At 38.2% G+C, this 19,401-nt stretch overlaps 1 protein-coding gene across 2 annotated transcripts in view; it reads left to right on the top strand.

Moving 5' to 3' along the window:
* HMCN1 (hemicentin 1) overlaps positions 1-19,401 on the top strand; it is a 219,749-nt gene that overhangs the window by 23,685 nt on the left and 176,663 nt on the right. For both annotated transcript variants that reach the window (XM_064454369.1, XM_064454370.1), the window contains exons 2-4: positions 6,919-6,989; positions 10,431-10,589; positions 11,002-11,124. In XM_064454369.1, coding sequence (XP_064310439.1) covers positions 6,919-6,989; positions 10,431-10,589; positions 11,002-11,124 — 353 coding nt within the window. The remainder of the gene's footprint in view (positions 1-6,918; positions 6,990-10,430; positions 10,590-11,001; positions 11,125-19,401) is intronic.

The following is a 19,401-nucleotide window of genomic DNA, read 5'->3' as shown; positions in this document are numbered from 1 at the left end:
TTTGTGATTTGGGCAATCATCCATTGAGAGCTGGCTAGAGGCAGCCAAAGTCATTTCAGAAATGATGGTGGCTGGCCCCCTGATGAGAATGGACCTCCAGGGCTGTTCAAAGAACCAAGGGAAGGGAGGAGGAAGACTGGTCTCCTGCAGATGCCAGGATTCTGTAGGTCTGTTTGTCCTCAGAAAGGAAGAAAACTTGCATCATGTCAATCTTTTTACATCTGGGACATTTAATAGCCACTGGCATTACTTTTAAAATTTAAACATGTGGTTAAAATGGTCTGGTCTCTTTGCCTCTTATTTGTGCACCAGCAATAGACAAAATTTTCTGACCTGGTGGTGGAACCAGAGGGGATGTTCAAGTAAATTATTTCCTCAGAACAAAAATCAACCTGTAGACCTATTTACTTCAGGCTTGCTTTTTCTTCTTCCCAGCCCGAGGGAGTAGATTTTTTTCTCAGTGGTTCCACAGCGAGTGTGATGTAGTGCCACCCGTATTAGGGGCTTGAGGGGCTCTAAGGCTGTGTTGTGCATCACTCATTTAAGAGAGAACTTGTAGCAAACCTAGATTTATTTTAAAGGTCTCTGGTTAGAAGACCTTACTCTGCACATCCTGTGATTTATGGCTGTAGTTCTTAGGTTCTTAGAAGGAAGACTTAACAGTGTGCTAGTTGTTATTTTGCACAGCAAATCAGCACCTGATTTTTATTATTTGTTATTGCATTTGTTAATAACTTTTAGACAACGGTACTTAAGGCCTATTAGCTAAACTTAGTGCTGGTTGCAGTAGACAAAAGATGATAATACTAGATTTTTAGCTACTCCAAACCAGCTTTTCTTTTCTAAGAAATGTAAACATATAATTCCCTTTTTTTTAAGCATTGTTATTTTCCTTTAAAAAAAAAAAGACACAGGCCCATAAATGTTATAACAATGGCAAATAATAATACAAATATGCCACTTACTAAGGCACATTTTTCAGTAAAACTTCTGTTAAATTTTTGGTCTATAAGTTTTGTCCAGGCTTTGGCCACTGCCCTGAGATGACGGGTGAAGAATTTGATGTACAAGGGTGATGACCATCACTATCCATGAGGATGGAGCTTCATAATGCTCCACAAATGCTATGTTAGGCACCTTAGCAGTGCTTTGTGGTTTCATGGACTGTTTGAATAGCCAGCTAAAGAAAAACTCTGAGTGCAGTCTGACTCCTTCCAGTCAGTTGTCTTCTTGAGCTGAAGTTTGCATATTAGTAGTCATAAGTCATGTGGCTGAAAAACTATTAAAAAAAAAAAAGTGACTGCATTAAGGAAACACGTGAGCTTGCTGGATTTGTTTGGCTTTTTTCTGTCTGGGTAACAATCTGGTAAAAGTTGCTCACTGCAGTTCTTGGGCTCTTAAAAAATTTAGTTATACTCAGGTTAGAATCTGAAAGCTAAAAGCAACAGAATCATGAGGGAATGTTGTTTAGGAAAAAACTTTAAATAGCTTATATGTTGTAGTGCTAAGCATCTTGGCTTACTCCAGTGCTCCCTGAGTCCATTGGGAGGGTCTTTCCAGTGGCTTGTACGTTAGCCTTGGGGGACTCCTGATTGCAGGCAGCTTCTCCAATGCTGCTTGTGCTTCTGGAAAAATTCAGCAAGGTGTTTATCCACACAGCTCCCATTATCTTTAATGCAAGTTGAGGGTATAAGTTGAAGGCTATAAGTTTGGTTGGGTTTATTTTATTTTATTTTCTAGGTGGTGGCTAGTAATAATTATCTAGCTTATTTTGAGAGTCTAATGCTTGGGTTTAGTAGTCTAACTGATTACAAATTTTTTTAGTAGAAGCAGAGCATCGTTTGAATTGCAGTAATAGTTGAAACAACAATTGTTCCGATTCAGTGTAAGTATGTTTTTCTGCTGTTAGAGGAATAAAAGTGTTCACTATAATTTGAAATGGCAATTAAAAGTATTTTTCTTTTTATTTACTTGCACCTGTGATGTCATACTCTGGTGTTGGAAAGGGCAAGAGGGCACTGTGAAACATTTCTGATGGCAGCTCATGAGCAATTTGTAGCGGGGCCAAGTCGTGATGTGTAGGACCCAATTTGCTGTTTAGGAAATTAAAGGTTTCTGCTTAAGTGCCCTTAGGACAGACAGCTGCTGGAGGCTGGTTAAGAGCAACTCTATCATTATTTTCCTAAGCCCTCGCAGCTAGCTACTCCTAAAGGCCTTCAGAAGAATTATAAGTAGAGCTTTACAATAAATTGGATACAGAGAAGGAAGCTTGAGAAGAGAGCATTAAATCAGATAAAGCTCAATGCTCAGCACTGTTAGTAAACAGCTCTTTTGGCAGCAAGCCTGGTGTAGGCATTTTAGCTGTCCCAGCTGATCATTCCCAGTTCTTTAGTATCTCTTCACTTGTCGTGGTATTTGAGAGTGTGTACAGGAAACAAGACTGGAAGACTGATCTGATTTAAAAAAAAATAATATAAATATATATAAATAAAACATGGGCAGGCAGGGGTGTGTGTGTATATATGAGACCCATATTAGTCTTCTGATCTCAGAAACTGTCCGAATTGCTGTAGCTAGGAAGCAGCACTTGGATGGAAGTACAAGATGGGAACTGCTTAAACTGGCACCAGTCATGAAATGAATGTATGTAACCATGCCCAGTGTGTGATTATTATTCAGGCATACATCTGAAGAGATAAGTCTTGACATATGTCAGAAAAGTATGCTAGGGTGCCTCCAATGGGTTACCTAATTCCCATTCGAAAATACTTATTCCTGTTCCCATCCTGTCCTATCCGTTCCTATTCCATTCCCATTGAAAATCTTTCCTTCTTCCCACTCCCAGCCCTTTGCCATACATGTATTTTCAGTGAACCCAGTAAATCAGAATCTCCCAAAATTGTGGAAAAATAAGACATTTATTTGACATCCTAAAGATACAAATAACTCGTTTGCATGGTGTGACCTGTAAATCCTTATTCACACTCTTTCACTTGAATCACAATATTTAATGTACAGTGAATGGTGAAAACAGTGATTGCTTTATAAATGCAACTTTCTGACAAAGGTGTAGTGACCCTATGTATACTGCAGCTCTGAAAATGATTTTTCATGGGGATATCAAAGTTTTCATGGTACACATTTCATTTGTCAAGGTATGCATTCAAAAAAATGTGTTTTACTGAGTACAAGTCATTGTTTTCCAGATGCCTAGTGCTGAACTTGTCAGTCTGCTCCATAAATAAAAAAGAATGTGGGAGGTAATTGCCACTTAAGTATTTTTTGTGCTATAAGGTGGGGGAAACTCTATATTTCTTGAGCTCTATACTACATAATGAAGAAATAATTAAATACATGTTGACCTGTTCAGTTCTAGGCCGTAGAGGGCTACACTTCACTCCATTGTAAAGACGCAGCCCTGGTAAAAATCTGCACGACTCTGACATTATACCAATCAACTAGTAGAATTGACGTGACACATTGGTGTGTGTAACAAAACTGGAAAGTAGTAAATGTAGAATGTAGTAAAAGGCTGTTGTAATTACATTTGTTATTAAAATATCAGGATTTTGTTGCTGTTGTGTGTTTTTTTGGTGGTTGTGTGTTTTGATTTGTTTTTGTTGTTTGTTTTTTGTTTTTCTTTTTTTCTCCCCCCATCTGTGGTGTACTAGTTCTGATGTTTATTTGTTCTTTGGAAGTATCCAAAGGTACGGTGTTTTTTTGGGGGGTTTGATTTTGTTTGTAATCCTGGGTATAATTTTTCATCAGGGAAATGTCCTTGCTCTGAATTAGAGGAAGGAATTCTGTGGGCAAGAGCACTCCACAGGACCTAGCATCTCTGCTGAAATTCCTTCAGCCACCAATTATCAATTGGAGCTTTTTTTTTCTTCCAGAACAAACAAATTCAGTGTTCTGAGTTAATCAGAGCTAGGCAAATGGCTTCCATATTCCCTTGCTAGATCTCCTAATTTTTTTTTTCTTAACTGCCCAAACCAGATATTTGGTGCAGAATGTCTTATGTGGTCAGGATTAAGGGAGTGCCAAATTTGCAATCACCCTCTTCAGTAATTATGTGTGATTGTGTGTCATTGGGGAATTTGTGGTTTTTGCAATGTACTTGCTGTTCAGCTTGTATATAAACATGCAGCCGTTTGAGATGTGGCAGAAAGTCATGGAAGAACATCAGGGCCTTCCAGAATGACCAGTTTCTCAGGTTACTAGGGACTTTTCTGCTTATTTACAAAGGAGATGATAACTTCCTTTCTGGGACAAATTTGATAAAAAACAAGCCTCTTAAACCCTGTCAAACGGACTGGTACTCAGTTTTATGTTGTTACATTTGTTTACTTACTACAATCTCTAACACCATAGCGGTCATGTCAAGATTTGTGATTTCAGTTTGGGAAGTCCAGGCTTTGTTCATCAATGTGTAACCAGTCCTTTAAAATGCTTCCTCTCCTATATTATCCATTTTATATTGCGCACACACGTTAATTCTTGGATCACCAAGTCAGTTTGAAAGAACTGATGTTTACATGGTACTTTTGAGACAAGAGAGTTTAGTTGCTGTCTAAGACAGACACGCTGTCTTGCTGTGTCTCTGGCTGGTTTAGAGGAGATCTTTATTAATGAAGATGTGAGTCATCCTGTTCACTCCTTTCTGGGGCCTTGCTTGACCTCAGGGGAAGCTGGTGAATTCTGGCCTTGGTTGCAGAATTGGCTAGGGAGATCTGCCCTCTGTACAGCTCCTGTGAAGTTCTGTCCTGACAGTATATAACCTCTATTTGGTGCTCACTAGGCCATGCTCCCTTTCTGACCTCTAATCTAGGTTCCATTTCAAAGCTCTGCTTTTTACTGAGCTCACACCAGAGGGCGGCCAGAGCCGTGGCGTGATCCTGCAGCATGCTGGCAAGGGCTTGGGCTTGGCATCCGCACACGCTGCTGGAGCAAGCCCCTGCTGCCTGTGGAGAAACAAGGCAAAATTCTCATCTGATCTAAACTGGATGTGCTGGTTTAGCTTAGCTGAAGTAAGGTTGCTTTTCAGATCTTTATTTTATAGGGGAAGAAAGTCCTTCCAAAGGATTTACTGCCCTAGAATTGAAAAATGTAATCGCTCAGCTGACAGGGAATAATAGAGCTAGTGGTTTTACTATATGTATAAAACCCATTCTATTGTATGCTTTAGAACAATGGTTGGCAGGGGATAGATTTGAAGAAAAACAATTTGGAGATTTCTTTAAAGCAAATGGCTGTAATAAAGCTTACCCAAAGGAGGATGGTACCAGGTGGAGTGGTAGGAACAGGAACATGGCAGGATGAAGTATGTGGAGGAACGGTGTGTCCTTATAATGGCTCTCTTGATGATAGTGTTAGCATTTTAGTAAATAACACTCACAAATAAATGGCTCAAATCAAAGCCATAAAAAAACCCCAACCACCAAACCCAAACAAAACAAAAAAAAACCCAACCCAAAACCAACCAAACAAAAACCAACCAACCAACAAACCCAAGACAAAACCAAAAACCTTAAGACAGTTTAACATTCTAGGAAAGGTTTGTGTGATCTCTTGGGTGGCTTTCGAACAGATTAAAACCTACACTTAGCAAGAGGCACTTATAAATAGTGCCCCCAAGCAAACGCATGTGTCATTATAGTAGACTTCAGTGATGACTGTTGTTGAAACTCCAGTGAAATAAAACTTTGGACTGCTTAAAAAACAAAAATGTCTAGATTATATGGAAGATAAGTACATATTAACTTTTATAGAGCTTGGAAAGTGCTGTATGGTCTGCTGAGGCAGCACTTCCATGTAAGCTCTAGCTGTATTAAATTGGCACCACTGCAGTTTCATGCTTTTCTTTCACCCCGACTGCATAATTGTACCCCGTTTTGTATGTGGTACTCTGCTGATCTCTTTTTGAGTGCTTTGGGGCTCTAAACTAGCAGAAATCTATTCACTTTTTGTGTCTATTTATTTTTAACTTAGCACCCTGAATCAGCCTGCTGAGCTAGATGAATGGCGTTACTGGCACAAGCACAGGGCAGGAATGCCTGCCCAGGACAGGGAAAGAATGAAGTGTGTGTGCCAAGACAGATTAAGGTGAACTGTCAGGAAATCACAGCCATAGGAAAACAGCTGGTTAGAGTCTATTCTGATACCAGTTAGGAAGGCAATTGTTGAAGGGGCAGAGGGAGGCTTGTGGTACAGCTAGTGGGATTGGGAAATGCTCAGATATATGCTGCTGTTACTCACACGCACCAGTCCACAGCCCAGTCGACTTCAATTTGATGTCCTGCTGTTTCTCAATATGCAAAGATATGGCAAACACCATGAATAAAGTTGATTCTGCTTCATTTTTTTTTTCTGGCAACTGCTGCTAGATATGCTCAGGGTGGGCACTGGGCTCACACTAGGCTTTTCCAGCTAAAGGGTATGTATTCTTTCAGGCGAGAGATATGGGGCTTTTTTACATCAGTCGGTGAAGCTAGTATTTGTATTCTGTTCAGAGGTCTCTCCTTCACATTTACCTATACAACTGTTTCTGGAAAAATATATTATTTTTTGGTGCAGCCACATTTGTTTTCGGGACTTTGGTTCCCTTCTAATTACTAAGAGCAATTAAGTGATTGGTCAGAAGTAAATCTGAAAGAAATACAACACAAAATGCTTCATGTTCCTATAAATGATTAAGACAGTAGAAGTTGGTAATACTGGAATGATATTAGAGTTACTAGATTTGGAATCATAGATTTCAGTGCTGGGTGTATCATTCTCATTTATTCATTTCAATGAAATGCTTTTAGTTTGATTTTTACTACCAGATTTTTATGATTCTGAAGTGGTTAGCTCTTCAGTTGAAGTTGTCTTTTGATAACTTTGTGTTTTCCTCATACTTTCCAACCTTTTTCATCCTAGAAATTGGTCCAGTGACAATAACCACAGATCCCAAGAAATTTCAGTTTGAACTCAGAGAACTTTATGTTCAGGTGAGTAACTTGTTCATTCTCTGTGATCCTAGCAAAGGCCCTGATCCCTCCCTCTAATCTTTCCTCTCGTGTTGATGTTTCTGCTACAATGCTTTGTCAGGATGTAGGCCGTATTCCTCTGTCATTTTACCTGCACAAACTGTTGCCTCCCTGTTCTCTGGTCATCTTAATTTATGATTATGATTAATTACTTTGTATTAGTTTACATCATTGTATGAGGACTCAGTTCAATAACACAAGAAAGAGTAGTTAGATAATGCTAACATTTATTTTTGCATTTTAATTGGTCCTGCCACTTTTTCCCAGACACTTTTATGAACTGTTCTACTGTGTTCTGGAATTTATTTCTGATGAAAACCCTTCATTAGCTTTAATTAGCTAATGTAGGTACAAAAGGACTGTAAAGAACCATAAAGTATTTCTTCGGTACTGCCTTCGCTGCCATACATTATTTAGCACCTTACTGATTCAAAGGCATCAGGTGACTTGGGTAGTCTTGTCTTACGCAAACCCTGCTGAACTGCTTCTGTAGCTGTACTTAGGAGGCAAGTGGCAGTTTTTGAACAGCACACTAGTATGTCTCCCCTGGTGGACTTTCCCTGGGTGCGAATGCACCACAGATGACAATGGATTGGGTGATGGAATGAAAGAGAGGTATTGGAATGGAGTTACCCCTACTGAAAGAAAATATGACTTGGCTTTTCTTGTCTTTTAATCAAGCAAAATGCTTCTGACCTGTGGAGAACGTTGCTGGAGTCAGTAGTGCCAGACAGAGTCTCCCTTAGAAACTGGCACATGGTGTAATCCCTGTAATAAAAGATTGTTTGAAAGCCAGTGGTGCTAGTATAGGAAGAATAAGTAGTTTAAAAGTTGACAGAAAGATTGAAAGTCAGAGAAAACAATAGTAAAGTTTCAAGGAGGCAGAAGATGCCAGCCATTACGTTTTTCCCCTTCATAGGGAAATCTAAACTTTAAAAATCCTTCCAGTCTTTATTGTTTTCTAAATAGCTATATTGGAAAAATAACTGCAGCTGTTTCTAGAAGGTATATGATTAGATGCAGCTTTTGGGAATTTAAAACTCTTCATTTATAAGCAAGTTGTTTAAAAGTTTCTGTCTAGTGAATTTAAGATTTTTCTTTAATCCTGACTGATTGCATATTTTGTAATTACTTTCAAGATGTGCTCACTAAATTATCACTTTCACTGACTTGCCTTCATTGATTATATTGGTAAAGGGCCAAAACAGAAATTAAAGAAGTGATTAGAATACGACTGATAGGACATCTTGCAGTAGTTCTCCCAGAAAATGTGAACACTTCCTACACGTTAGTTATTAGTATTTTTCCTAGAAAAACAGTTAAAAGATGCAAGAATGAATATTGTGGAGGTAGGGGAAATCTTCAGGTAGGTTCATTCGGAAAAAGGGTGTAGAGCAAATATTCTCTTTAATGCACAAAGCTAAAATTAAGGTGAAGGTAAATTATTTTAAGGAGTCTTATGTATAAATCATATTAGATCAAAATATGCTCTCCAGGAATACTGAAAATAGTTACACAGATATTAATTTTAGACTGAAGAAATGAGAATAGTACACATGAGCTGAGCTAACAACCTAAATTTCTGTGTGCCTGCCCAAACTGAATGGAAAATGAGACTTGCTGAGCTTTACTCACCTCTGTCTTTCCAGAAAACTTCACAAGTAATTATAACCATAGTTCATTGCAATTTGGAGAGAAAGACCGGAAATATTTAAAGGAAAATGTTATATATATTTTTTTTTAATAAGGCTAATACATTTTTGTTTTGTAGTTCTGCCTAGCTGCCTCTTGAGAATACCCCTTTTCTACATTATGAGAATAAAAAATTCTCCGAATAAACATTTAGCTCAGCAGTGCTTTTCCTATTATATCTCAAAAATAGATGCTGCCATATAGAATATTACATGAGACAATAATCTAGTAGACCTGACGCGGGAATAGAGATTTACTTATTCTAAGTAGCTGTCTGTAGAAATTAGCTATTATTTTGTCTTGGCCTACAAATGAAAGCTTTCCATGGAAGAGTTTTGCTGAAGATGGCATTAACTTTACAAGAGTAGGAAAGAAATAACTTGGGTATACTGAGCCGTCCCATAGGATTGTGTAAGCGCTGCCAAGGTAAAGTACTGAAGTGTGTCAAAAATGTTTTTGGAGTAGTATCTCTTGAATTTCAGGAAGTTTTGAGTCTATCGCTTGCTTTTCCCATAAAAGTAAGGCTACGTTTAGAAAAGACTGACTTATGCAAAAAAAAAAAAAAAAAGGCTTATTGATATTCTTGCTTTAAAATGGGATTGAAGATACTGATAGATTAAAAATTGTTGCTGACATGAACATTTCATTGAGAACAGATAGAATTCTTAAGGACCGGGGGAGGCAAGTGTTTTTCTGGTTTATGTGTCTGTGTGAATGTTTAACCTCAAAGCATGATATCTGATGGCATCTCAAGAATTAAAAATGATGCAACAATTACATTATCGTTTTTCTTCTTCCTTCCCAGCATGTGGAGGCTTGTATATAAGTATGTGTGAAGGCATGTTGATTGTAGACATAAAAGAAATAACTTTTATATTTAATCTTGAAAGTGCAGAGAACAGTTGCTGTTTACAGGAGCAAGATTTACAGTTTGTATTCAGCTCTTTGGAAAGTTCTGTCTCCAATATGCCAAGTTAATTTTTATGTAAGTTAAAATTAAATTCTATTTAAACAGTATTCTCTAATTCTTAACTGAGGAAGAGAAACTGATCCTTTCATACAAAGTTAAATAAAGTCATACTTGGAAGCATTTTGATTAAACACATGGTCTGAAAAATCCCCAGCTGTCTACTTAGCAACAGAGGTCATGGGGAACATATCACCTGTGTCCTCTCTGCTGTGCTCCCTCCACTGGCTGTCTCGCAGTGTGAAGTCTAGGTCAAGTTCTTGGTGTTCTGGTATCTAAAGGTCCTCCTGGAGTTCAGCACTGCTTGGCTGAGATAATTTCCCATCTGTCTCTATGACCATGACCTCCCATGACTGCTGCATACTACGGGAGCAATTAAATCGTCAGCCAGTAAGGGAGCGTGTGAGTATAGGAAACAGAGTTGTCACAAGAGCTGGAGCTAAACAGAACATGGTGCTCCCAGAAAAGATAAGAGTGACCACAACACCAAGCATTTTCAGGGCTGAGCACAACCCTTCCTTTGACTTTATTTTCCCTAAGGAATTGTTACAGTTGTTGCTTGTGAGTGTGAGTCTGTAACAGCACTCTGCAGAAACCATACAATGCTTAGGATAAAAAAAAGTGAATAAATTATTAGAAGCTGAGAAAGTATCTGTCTTGAATGCCCCAAAAGAAACTAAGTTATTTGGTATGTTCTTTTTTTCCTCAGAAAAATGCTTTGTTTTTCTTCTAATTGTGAACAGGGTGGTGGAGACTGTCCAGAGATGAGCATTGGAGCAATAAAGATTGCTTTAGAAATTTCTCTTCCTGGTTCTTTCATCTATGTATTTACTGATGCACGATCCAAAGATTATAGACTTACCCATGAAGTGCTTCAACTCATTCAACAGAAACAGTCACAGGTACAGAGGCAATTTATATTCTGAGCTCATTTATGTATTTAATGCCCCCCCCCCCCACCAAAATGTTGAAGTGTAAAATTCTCCTGCGTTGTGAATTAAATAGCACAAGTGAACCTTCTGACGTATCCTTGGTCAGCTTACCAGTTATGCGGATGTTTTTATATTGTTCTGAAATAAGTATTCTGTGAAGTATAAGTGCTGATAGATGAGTATCACTTCTAAAGTGATTCTCGTCTGTTCCTTTTCTTATTCATCGTTTTTTCCATCAGTAGTGCGTGCCAAATGTCTGTCCTTCATGCAGTGTGATACAATTCTTTTGTTGTCATTCCTTAATGCTGCCTTTGCGATATTTTCCTAAAGTTTGCACCGTGTGCCAAATGGTTTTTAAATTTTTCTTTTTTTAAATATACAGGTAGTATTTGTACTGACTGGAGACTGTGATGACAGGGATCATATTGGTTACAAGGTCTATGAAGAAATCGCCTCAACGAGTTCTGGTCAAGTTTTCCACTTGGACAAAAAACAAGTTAATGAGGTAACTTTGCTCAAATTCTGCAATGTATAGAGAAAACAAGGCAGGGGCTTATACTCTAAATCTCTAAATGACCTGATCATGGATTAGGGAGGATTAGGGGAAATTCTGAATGTTCTGCTGTTGGTATGTGGCATCTTATTCCACCTTTCTGCTTCCCCTTCGCTTCCCTGGATGTAATTTTGCAACTTTTTTTTTACGTTAGCAAAATATAAACAGCCATATCAAAACAGAACCTCACCAACTTCCCTCTACCTGTGGCAGAAGGCTTCCAGGCCACCCTTTAAACTAAGGAGCAGTTCTGTGCTCTGAGTAGCCCAGGGCTGTACTACTCTGTATGAGAGTGCAGTATCAGCTTTAAAACAGCATTTTGTTAGCAAGCAAAGGATTGCTAATAAGCCTTAGACAAAAATATTCTTCACATTATGGCCAGATAGTTGTGAGCTAGCAGATTTCCATTGTTCACAAATAACTTTGGTAAGTTTTTAATTGAGGTTATTTTTTCAATACTTTTGACAGCTCTGCTGACATAACAGTAATTGTGATTGTTGACCCACAGCCTTGAATGACTATTTCCTTTGAAAACTCCAGTGAGTCTTAGGCAGAAATGAAATTTCAATAGTGCATGAGAAAATAATTTGGAGAGAGATGAAATGGTAGTGTTGGGTTGATGGTTGGACTTGATGATCCTAGAGGTCTTTTCCAACCTTAATGATTCTATGAAATCATGTTATCTGGGAAGCTGGAATTTTTTATAAATGTAAACATTTTTCTTTGACTTCCTGGTATAGGCAATAACTAGATGAGGTTTTTAATACAAATTTCCTTCGGTTTGTTCCTTTTTCTTTCTTTCCTAGAATTTGGACACTGACAAATCTTGGAAATACATTATTCTATTGTTGTTGCCTAGAAAATTTTAAGTTCTTGTTGGGGATGTTAGAAGATATTGGCAATGATATGAAGGTGATCAGAAGGAGGCGCTTCCCAGAGGATTTATCCTCCAAAAGTTAAATAAGTTAAAAGTTAGAGGAAAAGAAATTAACTGTAGGGACTGTGCCATTCCTTACCGGCATTTTGCAATTACTTGTTTATGAAGGGTAAAACTCTCTGTAAGACTCCATGAAACCCCTTTCAGCTTCAGAAGATTGCTGTTCAGAAGGGATCATGATATTGCCAAAGGCAAATGCTCTTTGCCAGGACTGAAGTTTTAGGATAAAGTTTTTGCCTGATTGTTTTCTTTTTGTTTTCTTCTGGTTTTGGGAGGCAGAAGTGAGCAGAAAGTGCAACCTGTAGGTGCTAGGCAACACTGTGTTCTTGAGCGGAGCTGGCATACACTGTTCTGTCGGCTGTCTGCCTGTGCTTTCTGAACTTCTTGGCACTTTCCCATTTCTAAGAATACCAGCTTCTGCCTGAATAGTTATTCTGTCTTTGAATTTTGAGTAAGGTTTTCAGCAGGGGTTTCAGTAGCCACTTGCACCTTATTCCAGCTTCATCTTAGCATTTCCTCTGAGCAAATAATGGGTTCCTCACCTATGAGCTAGACATTCTGTGGCCTGCACAAGAGCCAGAGATTGATATCTACAAGTGGTGATATCTCTTGGTATTGTTCTTGCAGGGTGTTTTTTGGGGGAAGGAAGAGTACACTGCTTTATATAGTTGCACCTCCTTTCAGTGGCCATAGGCTCTAAGAGACTGCCTAGGTAAAAAACCCCTTCTACATCGCTTTCAGAAGTCTTCCACAATAACTGCAGAACAATTTGTATTAAAACCAAAACTAAAAGACTCTGAAATAATTTTAGTGATCATTGACCTTACCTAAAGCTCTGTCTGGGCTAACGGACTGTGAAAATTAGTTTACTGAAACGCTGTCATCCCAAATAAAACCTTCACTGCAGATTTCAGTTCTGGATCAGAAATCCTATTTTCAAGGAACATATCAACCAATGGGTAAATGCAAATGAACAGGAGATGTACTAGTAATCTGCATCAGCTGTTGATGGTATAACCTTCAGGCAAGATTCAACAGAAATAAAACTTGTCCTCCATTTTATCTGAGTAGTCAAAGATGTGTAAAGAATGAAGTTTATAAATGCTAAAACGTATTGACTGTTTTGGGCCTAGAGACAGCTAATGCTGAATTGTAGATTAGGAAAAAGCTACAAAGGCACTGACTGTGAATACTCTGCCAAACCAGTGTCTTGTTTTGTTAAACATTTTGGATTGTTCTACCCCCCAAAACCCCAAACAAAGCTATTTTTAGTGTATGAAGTTTCAAACCATTACTGTCATCCTTGCCCTTTATGTGTTAAGTGGAGAATGATGCAGTATTATAAGCTAGCTACAAGGAAACACAACAAAACAATACTTTCGATACTTACCCAATGCTTGTGTTATCGAGAAGACTGAGGAAACTTATTGCCTTTTTTCACAGTGATCTTATGATCTCAGACTGCAGTTAACTTGGTCAAAGTTATCGTTAATTGACAAAGTTGTATTGGGTTTAGTCCATAAATATCTCCACTTATTTGCTGAATTAAGTTCTTCTAACAGAATGAGAGGAAGGTTATATTTTGAGAGATTTGCCATGGTTTCTGTGCATTAGATTAATAAGAATATTCTTAAAGTCCAAAGCACAAGTTTTGTTTTCATTCTCTAAAATTCTGCTAGGTTTTTCTTTAATTTGCAGTATCAGTTATACCGTCGTCTCCAGAGTAGCTCTGTACTCAAAAACCACGGCAGGTTTATAATAATAAGAGACCAAATATGTTTTCATCATATCATGTTTCATAATCATGTTTCACTAATCTGATTACAGGTCTGTAAGGGAGAAAAAATATTTCATGATCAGAGTCCTTAAAAGGGAAAGGTTTACTATTCAAATTTTGGTTTTGAAGTTCTATTAACGACTTGTGAACACTACTGTAATTAACTACAAATTAATTAAGTAGTCTTCAGTTTGAAAATTTTCAAACTGGTCTCTCGTTTTGAGATTTTTATCCTAATGAGTCAGTTCTAAAATGAATGTCTTTCTGTCCAAAAGAATGATAGCATTCTCATTTTGTCTCCAGTGTCTTGGAAAGATTATTACACTTGTTTTATCAAAGCATTTAAGTCCTGATCTTGAAAGGTTTTTCTTTCGGGTGAGATTTCCTTGGCTGCAGTGAGGTTCCATGGCTGCTTTTGTAGGCTCGGGCCTTAATTTGCAGTAATTGCTCGACATTAAAATGCATTGAGCATTTTATCATCAAACATGGGTTAAACTCTCCTGTTAAGAATAGATTCTGTATTTTCATAACCATATCCATTTTTATTCATATCTTTCCAGAAGGTACTAATTTTGATTATTATTATTTTACACCACCAGTTATATTACACCATATTTACTTATTCTCATAATGGAGTACTGTAAGGAAATTATTGTAAATAATTCTGATGCCCAAAGTTTTGTACGGATGCCAGAACTGGTGTTAAGATGAACAGTGATGATCAGCAGTGTATGAATTTGGTATAGCTTAAAAATAGTGGAGATGAATTAGTCATTGTTAGTTCAGATCACATCGCCAGGTCATTTTGATTGTTTGTGATAAAAATGAGTCAATACTGTGTCTGACAAATTGGAATAATCAGTATGGCTAAAGCTGGGAGTTCACAAGAGCTGAGCTAGTGAGTAAGTAGTTTTCCATTTCTTAGTATTGAAACACAGGAAGGTTAGAGTAAGAAAAATCAAGTAAGGGGGAAGATTTTCCTTAGGCTGCTTAAAAGTACAGCTTTCTTACCATTTTTTAATATAAGTAGAAATCCACGTTCTTTATACAGAGCACTGGGAGGAGAACTGAGAATGACTGTGGCAGAGACCAGAGACATGGTGTTGACTTTGGTGAAAAAAGGAGGGGGGGGTGGTCTTCCAAAAAAAGAGTTTGGAATTTGGGTGAGAACCCTGTGAATTAAAGTGATTATGCGAATGGGAGGAGATTGGGAGGGGACTAAAGACAGGGTTAGGACCAGACTGCTAACAAACATGTTAAAAGGAATGGTGCAGAAGGGGTCATTCTTGTGGGGAAGGCACAGAAGGTTGATGTCGTGTAAGATCATGTGGATCTGGAATGGAATCCAGTATTCTTCATGCTCATGAACACTCTGCTGTGAATAGAAGTCTCTAAAACCCACTGGAAAAGCATCCTATTTCGCCTGGCTTTTAGTCCTCACAGAGGATGGCAACCTAGGAGTTATGGCTACGCGGCTTGGGTTACTGTTAGAGGTCTGTAGTGTGTATGAACCAAGTGTATGTTTGGATGATGCTGCATGAGGAAGCAATTTTAAATTTTGTTTCATTTTGTTAAAACAATAAAAGGCCCCTCCACTGCTTTACAACAATAATGTGAAGGTGATAAAGTCAAAAGCTCAAAGTTACAGCTCGGAATTAAGGTTACTTGCATAGCCCTGTTTCTTGCCTTCTCTTTTCCCTGTGTCCTGGTCAGTATCCATTTTCACAGAAGAAGAAGGAATGGTTTCATGGGTGAGGCAGCTGAATGCTGCCTTGGAGAGTATGCTTCTGCTCTGAAGAGATGTATTGCACGGTGAATGTCAAACAAAAAAGGACAGCCGTAACTATTATTTTTTTCCTTTCTCTGTTTTATATGGAACTTGGATTCTCTGGCAAAAATAGATTGTGATCAGGTACATAAGGACTGTCATAAAGCAACTGGAAAAGGATGTTTTAAAGACTCTTGAAAGGAGGCGGGCTTAACTCCTGTGTTTCTGAACTTTGAAGAGCTTGAGATTCGACACTAATAAACTTCTAAGTTGTGTGTCTCTTATACATGTAATTATAGTTATGTGTAATTCATGATTTATTTTCATAGTATAATTTTCACATGCACTGTCTCAGTCATTTTTTTAGCTGTGCATTTAAAAGCATTATTAGAATATTTTTCTTCTTGGGTAGAAGTATGACCCTACATATACTTAAGCAATGAAACAGTTAACTTCAAATCCTGTTGCTTTGACTGTTTCTGAAATGGGAATAGAGACCATGCTCCATAGAATTTCCAGGTTTCAGTATTCATTCCAAGGAATGACCTGACACCAGGGCAGGTTGCAAGAGCAAATTCTCTGGAGAGTATTATAAATCATTTCTGTATTTGCCCTTCCCCCTCTAATAATATTAATCAAGTCACATTTTGGCAGAACAACAAAAGCTGCTGTTGGTTTGGGGGCTTTCTGTAAGGGTCCCAAAGTGTGTAGGGAGGAATCTACTTCCAGACCAGTGTTACAGCAGTATTGCAAACCTCTTTGGAATTACAGGCTTGGGAAATGAATCTCCTAGAATTGCCTGTTGAACTTTGGGGAAAAATTTAACTACACAAGCAAGTTACTGCCAAACTTAAGACTGCTGGGTCATTCTGTTGCCTTCCATTTTCATTTCTGAACTTGGAGAAATCTCAAAAACTGATGTTGGGTCCCACTCTGAATTTGAATTTGAACCCTTACTCTCTCTCAGTAGCTTCTACTTCTGATATACACTTTGGTTAGAAACAAAGGTGTTCTTGCTTTCTTTTTTTCTGAAATGGCAGTTGCACAACATAATTCTTTCCTCGGATGATGCGTTTTATTTTAAGGGCAATTTCTGGTGTAAGAGGACTCCTAAGCAGCCTCAGCATCATCAGTCAGCCTGCATACAATTAATAAACTGGAATTTTAGCTAGGGTTTACAGCGGTTGCTGCAGTATCCCAGTACTTCATTGCTGTATCTGTTCACATAACATTCCTGCGAGATAGAAATGTGGTGGTGTTGCCCTTTTGCTTAAGGAGCGTGAAGAGATTAAGGTGGTGTGGCTAATGTGACAGCTTGGCTGTTAACACAAAGTAATTGCAGAAACTAAAAGTACAAGAATAAGGACAGAACCCATGTCAACTTAGTCAATGTACAATTATAGGAACCAGAGCATCTAAAAATCATAATTTATATAACTAGATCAATATGTATTTGTATAAGGAAATGCATTTCCATATACCTACGGTCAGACATAGTTAGCACAATGTGTGCTTGAGAGCCCATGCCTAGTGTTTAGTGTTAGTCGGACTTCCCTGAAGATCTTGAGCCAGCCTCGCTTTACTTTGTGCTCACAATAGGTCAAAATATAAAATACGTATGCCCACTCTTCAGAAACATTAGACATTTTTGTAGCCCTACTTATTTTTGTTTCATAGATTTTTCAAAGTGGAAGAAGATGAAAATTCTTATTAAGATTTTTTTTTTTCCAATGTTACAAACAGTAGGAGCTACAAAAGTAGGAGGTACTTCTTTTAGAATCCTGGCAGTGATTTGTATTCATATCCTCATCTGTTGGAATCCATCCTAGCTGTTGGAATGAAAGAAGAAAGCCCAAACTCCCATTAAAGGTATACTGGGTAAAAGAGTTCAATCCACTAACCACTACCTCCTTTAGAAATATCCATGCTGACTGGTGCCTGTCACCCAGAAAGATAACAGTATTAAGTGTGTGTCATTAATCCTAAAAGATAATTGGAACTAGAATAACCTCATGATGTGCTTCAAGAGCAGATGAAAGTTCTTATTCTGTAAGACACAGAGATGGAAACATAACAGTCTTGAAATTCGTGTTATATGTCTGAGATGGTTGTATGGCAATACTTGTCTCTTAATTTTATGTCTATTCCTTTAGATAAATTACCAAACTGTAGCAGATGAGTAAAGGTGTCTAGAAAGCTCTTGCATAGTGGAAGACTGTTTTCATTAAGAACTAAAACTGACTTGGTAAAGATTTTAAAAAAGAAAAGTTTGAGCTAAATCTCTGTTCTGGATTCAGATTGGATCTTGAAAAACATTCCAATATTTTTACATTGCCAGAATTTGGTTTTATTGCCTGCAAATTATCTAGTTCCAGAAGGGACCACAAAATTTAGCATATACTTGGGCATGCAGTGGAAAATTCCCTTAATTTAAACTCAGCTCATTTAAATTGATGTAAAAATCCAAGACTGAGAGGTTTTTGTCTTTTAAGCTCACATTTCGAAGCCTTCTGAAAGCAAAGGGATGTTAAAACTAGGTTTGTGTGAAGTTTTTTTGTCTTTCAATGTGTGTTACTGCTTTAAAGAAATAAGATTAACTGTGAAGTTCACATTTATATGCTAACACAAACCTTAAATTGGTCTAGTGGAGTTGGATAGTTTTTGAATGAGCATTCTTATTTGTAAAATGAGTCAAAGATGATGGGAGCAGAGGGAAGAGAGAGGAGATGGAGGAAAATGTTACCTTCCCTTGGAAAGAAAACGTAGCAAATTCTCAGTGCTGGGATTTCTTAAAGAATCTACTGACACCAGTTTTGGTGGTCTTCTGGTATGTCAGTACTCTTTCTTCCCCCCCCCCCCCCCCCCCGCCCCCTTTTGTTGTTGTGCTCTGGTAGCTGTATGTTAAGAGATCTGTCTCAGACATGTCATCTCTCTCTGACTTTATTAAAAAGTAATTTTATTAGCAAACTTTCCCAGCTGTACTGGGAAATGCTGCAGGGAATCACACGCAGTATGCAACTCTGGAAATCAATCAAATCATTGTGATTTACAACTTCTGAACTGTGTCATCTTGTGAACGCATATGAAATGATTTCTGGTTTTATGCAGACATCTGGATCAGGTAGTGGTAGTTCAATCACACTAACTTTGACAAAGCAGTGCAGAAGCCAACGACCCCTTGGACCCATCTTTTCCATTACTAATGGACTCAGTGAGACAGCTTAGTAAGTGCCCTTCAGGTTAGACTTTTGATCCAGTTTGGTTGTGTACTGATGAACTATTTAGTGGATTTGATCAGGGAGGCTTAACTCCCATTTCTGGTAAGACGCATCCTTACCTTGACGAAAACCAGCCTGGTCACGTGGTGTGAGCCCTATGTTGGATTGACTCAACAAAGAAACCAAAAGCTGAAGAGTTGGTTCCCTTCCACACCCAAAAATAGTTGATGCCTCATCTCTGCAGAACGTGCCCAAGATATGCAGACAGTCTGTGACTTGAAGAAAGGTGGCTCAGCAGAAGTTGAAACCAGTGTTTTTGTGCCAGATGTTTCTTCTGTCCAAAAACCAGCAACATTCCTTAAAATAATCAGAGTTGCATCACAGCTGCAAGTGTACTGGTTGTTTAGCAGTGGACCTACGAGGAGCTGGGGTGCAAGGCAGGCCCTTCTCTTCCTAATGCTATTTGAATTGGTGTTGGTATTTTTGTGGCAGTGTTGTCTGAATTGACTTTATGCTTAACTGAAATTAT

This window comes from Phalacrocorax carbo, chromosome 6 (assembly GCF_963921805.1).
Source record: "Phalacrocorax carbo chromosome 6, bPhaCar2.1, whole genome shotgun sequence".
In the NCBI taxonomy this organism is placed as follows: Eukaryota; Metazoa; Chordata; class Aves; order Suliformes; family Phalacrocoracidae; genus Phalacrocorax; species Phalacrocorax carbo.
This window is presented reverse-complemented; position numbering and strand designations above follow the sequence as displayed.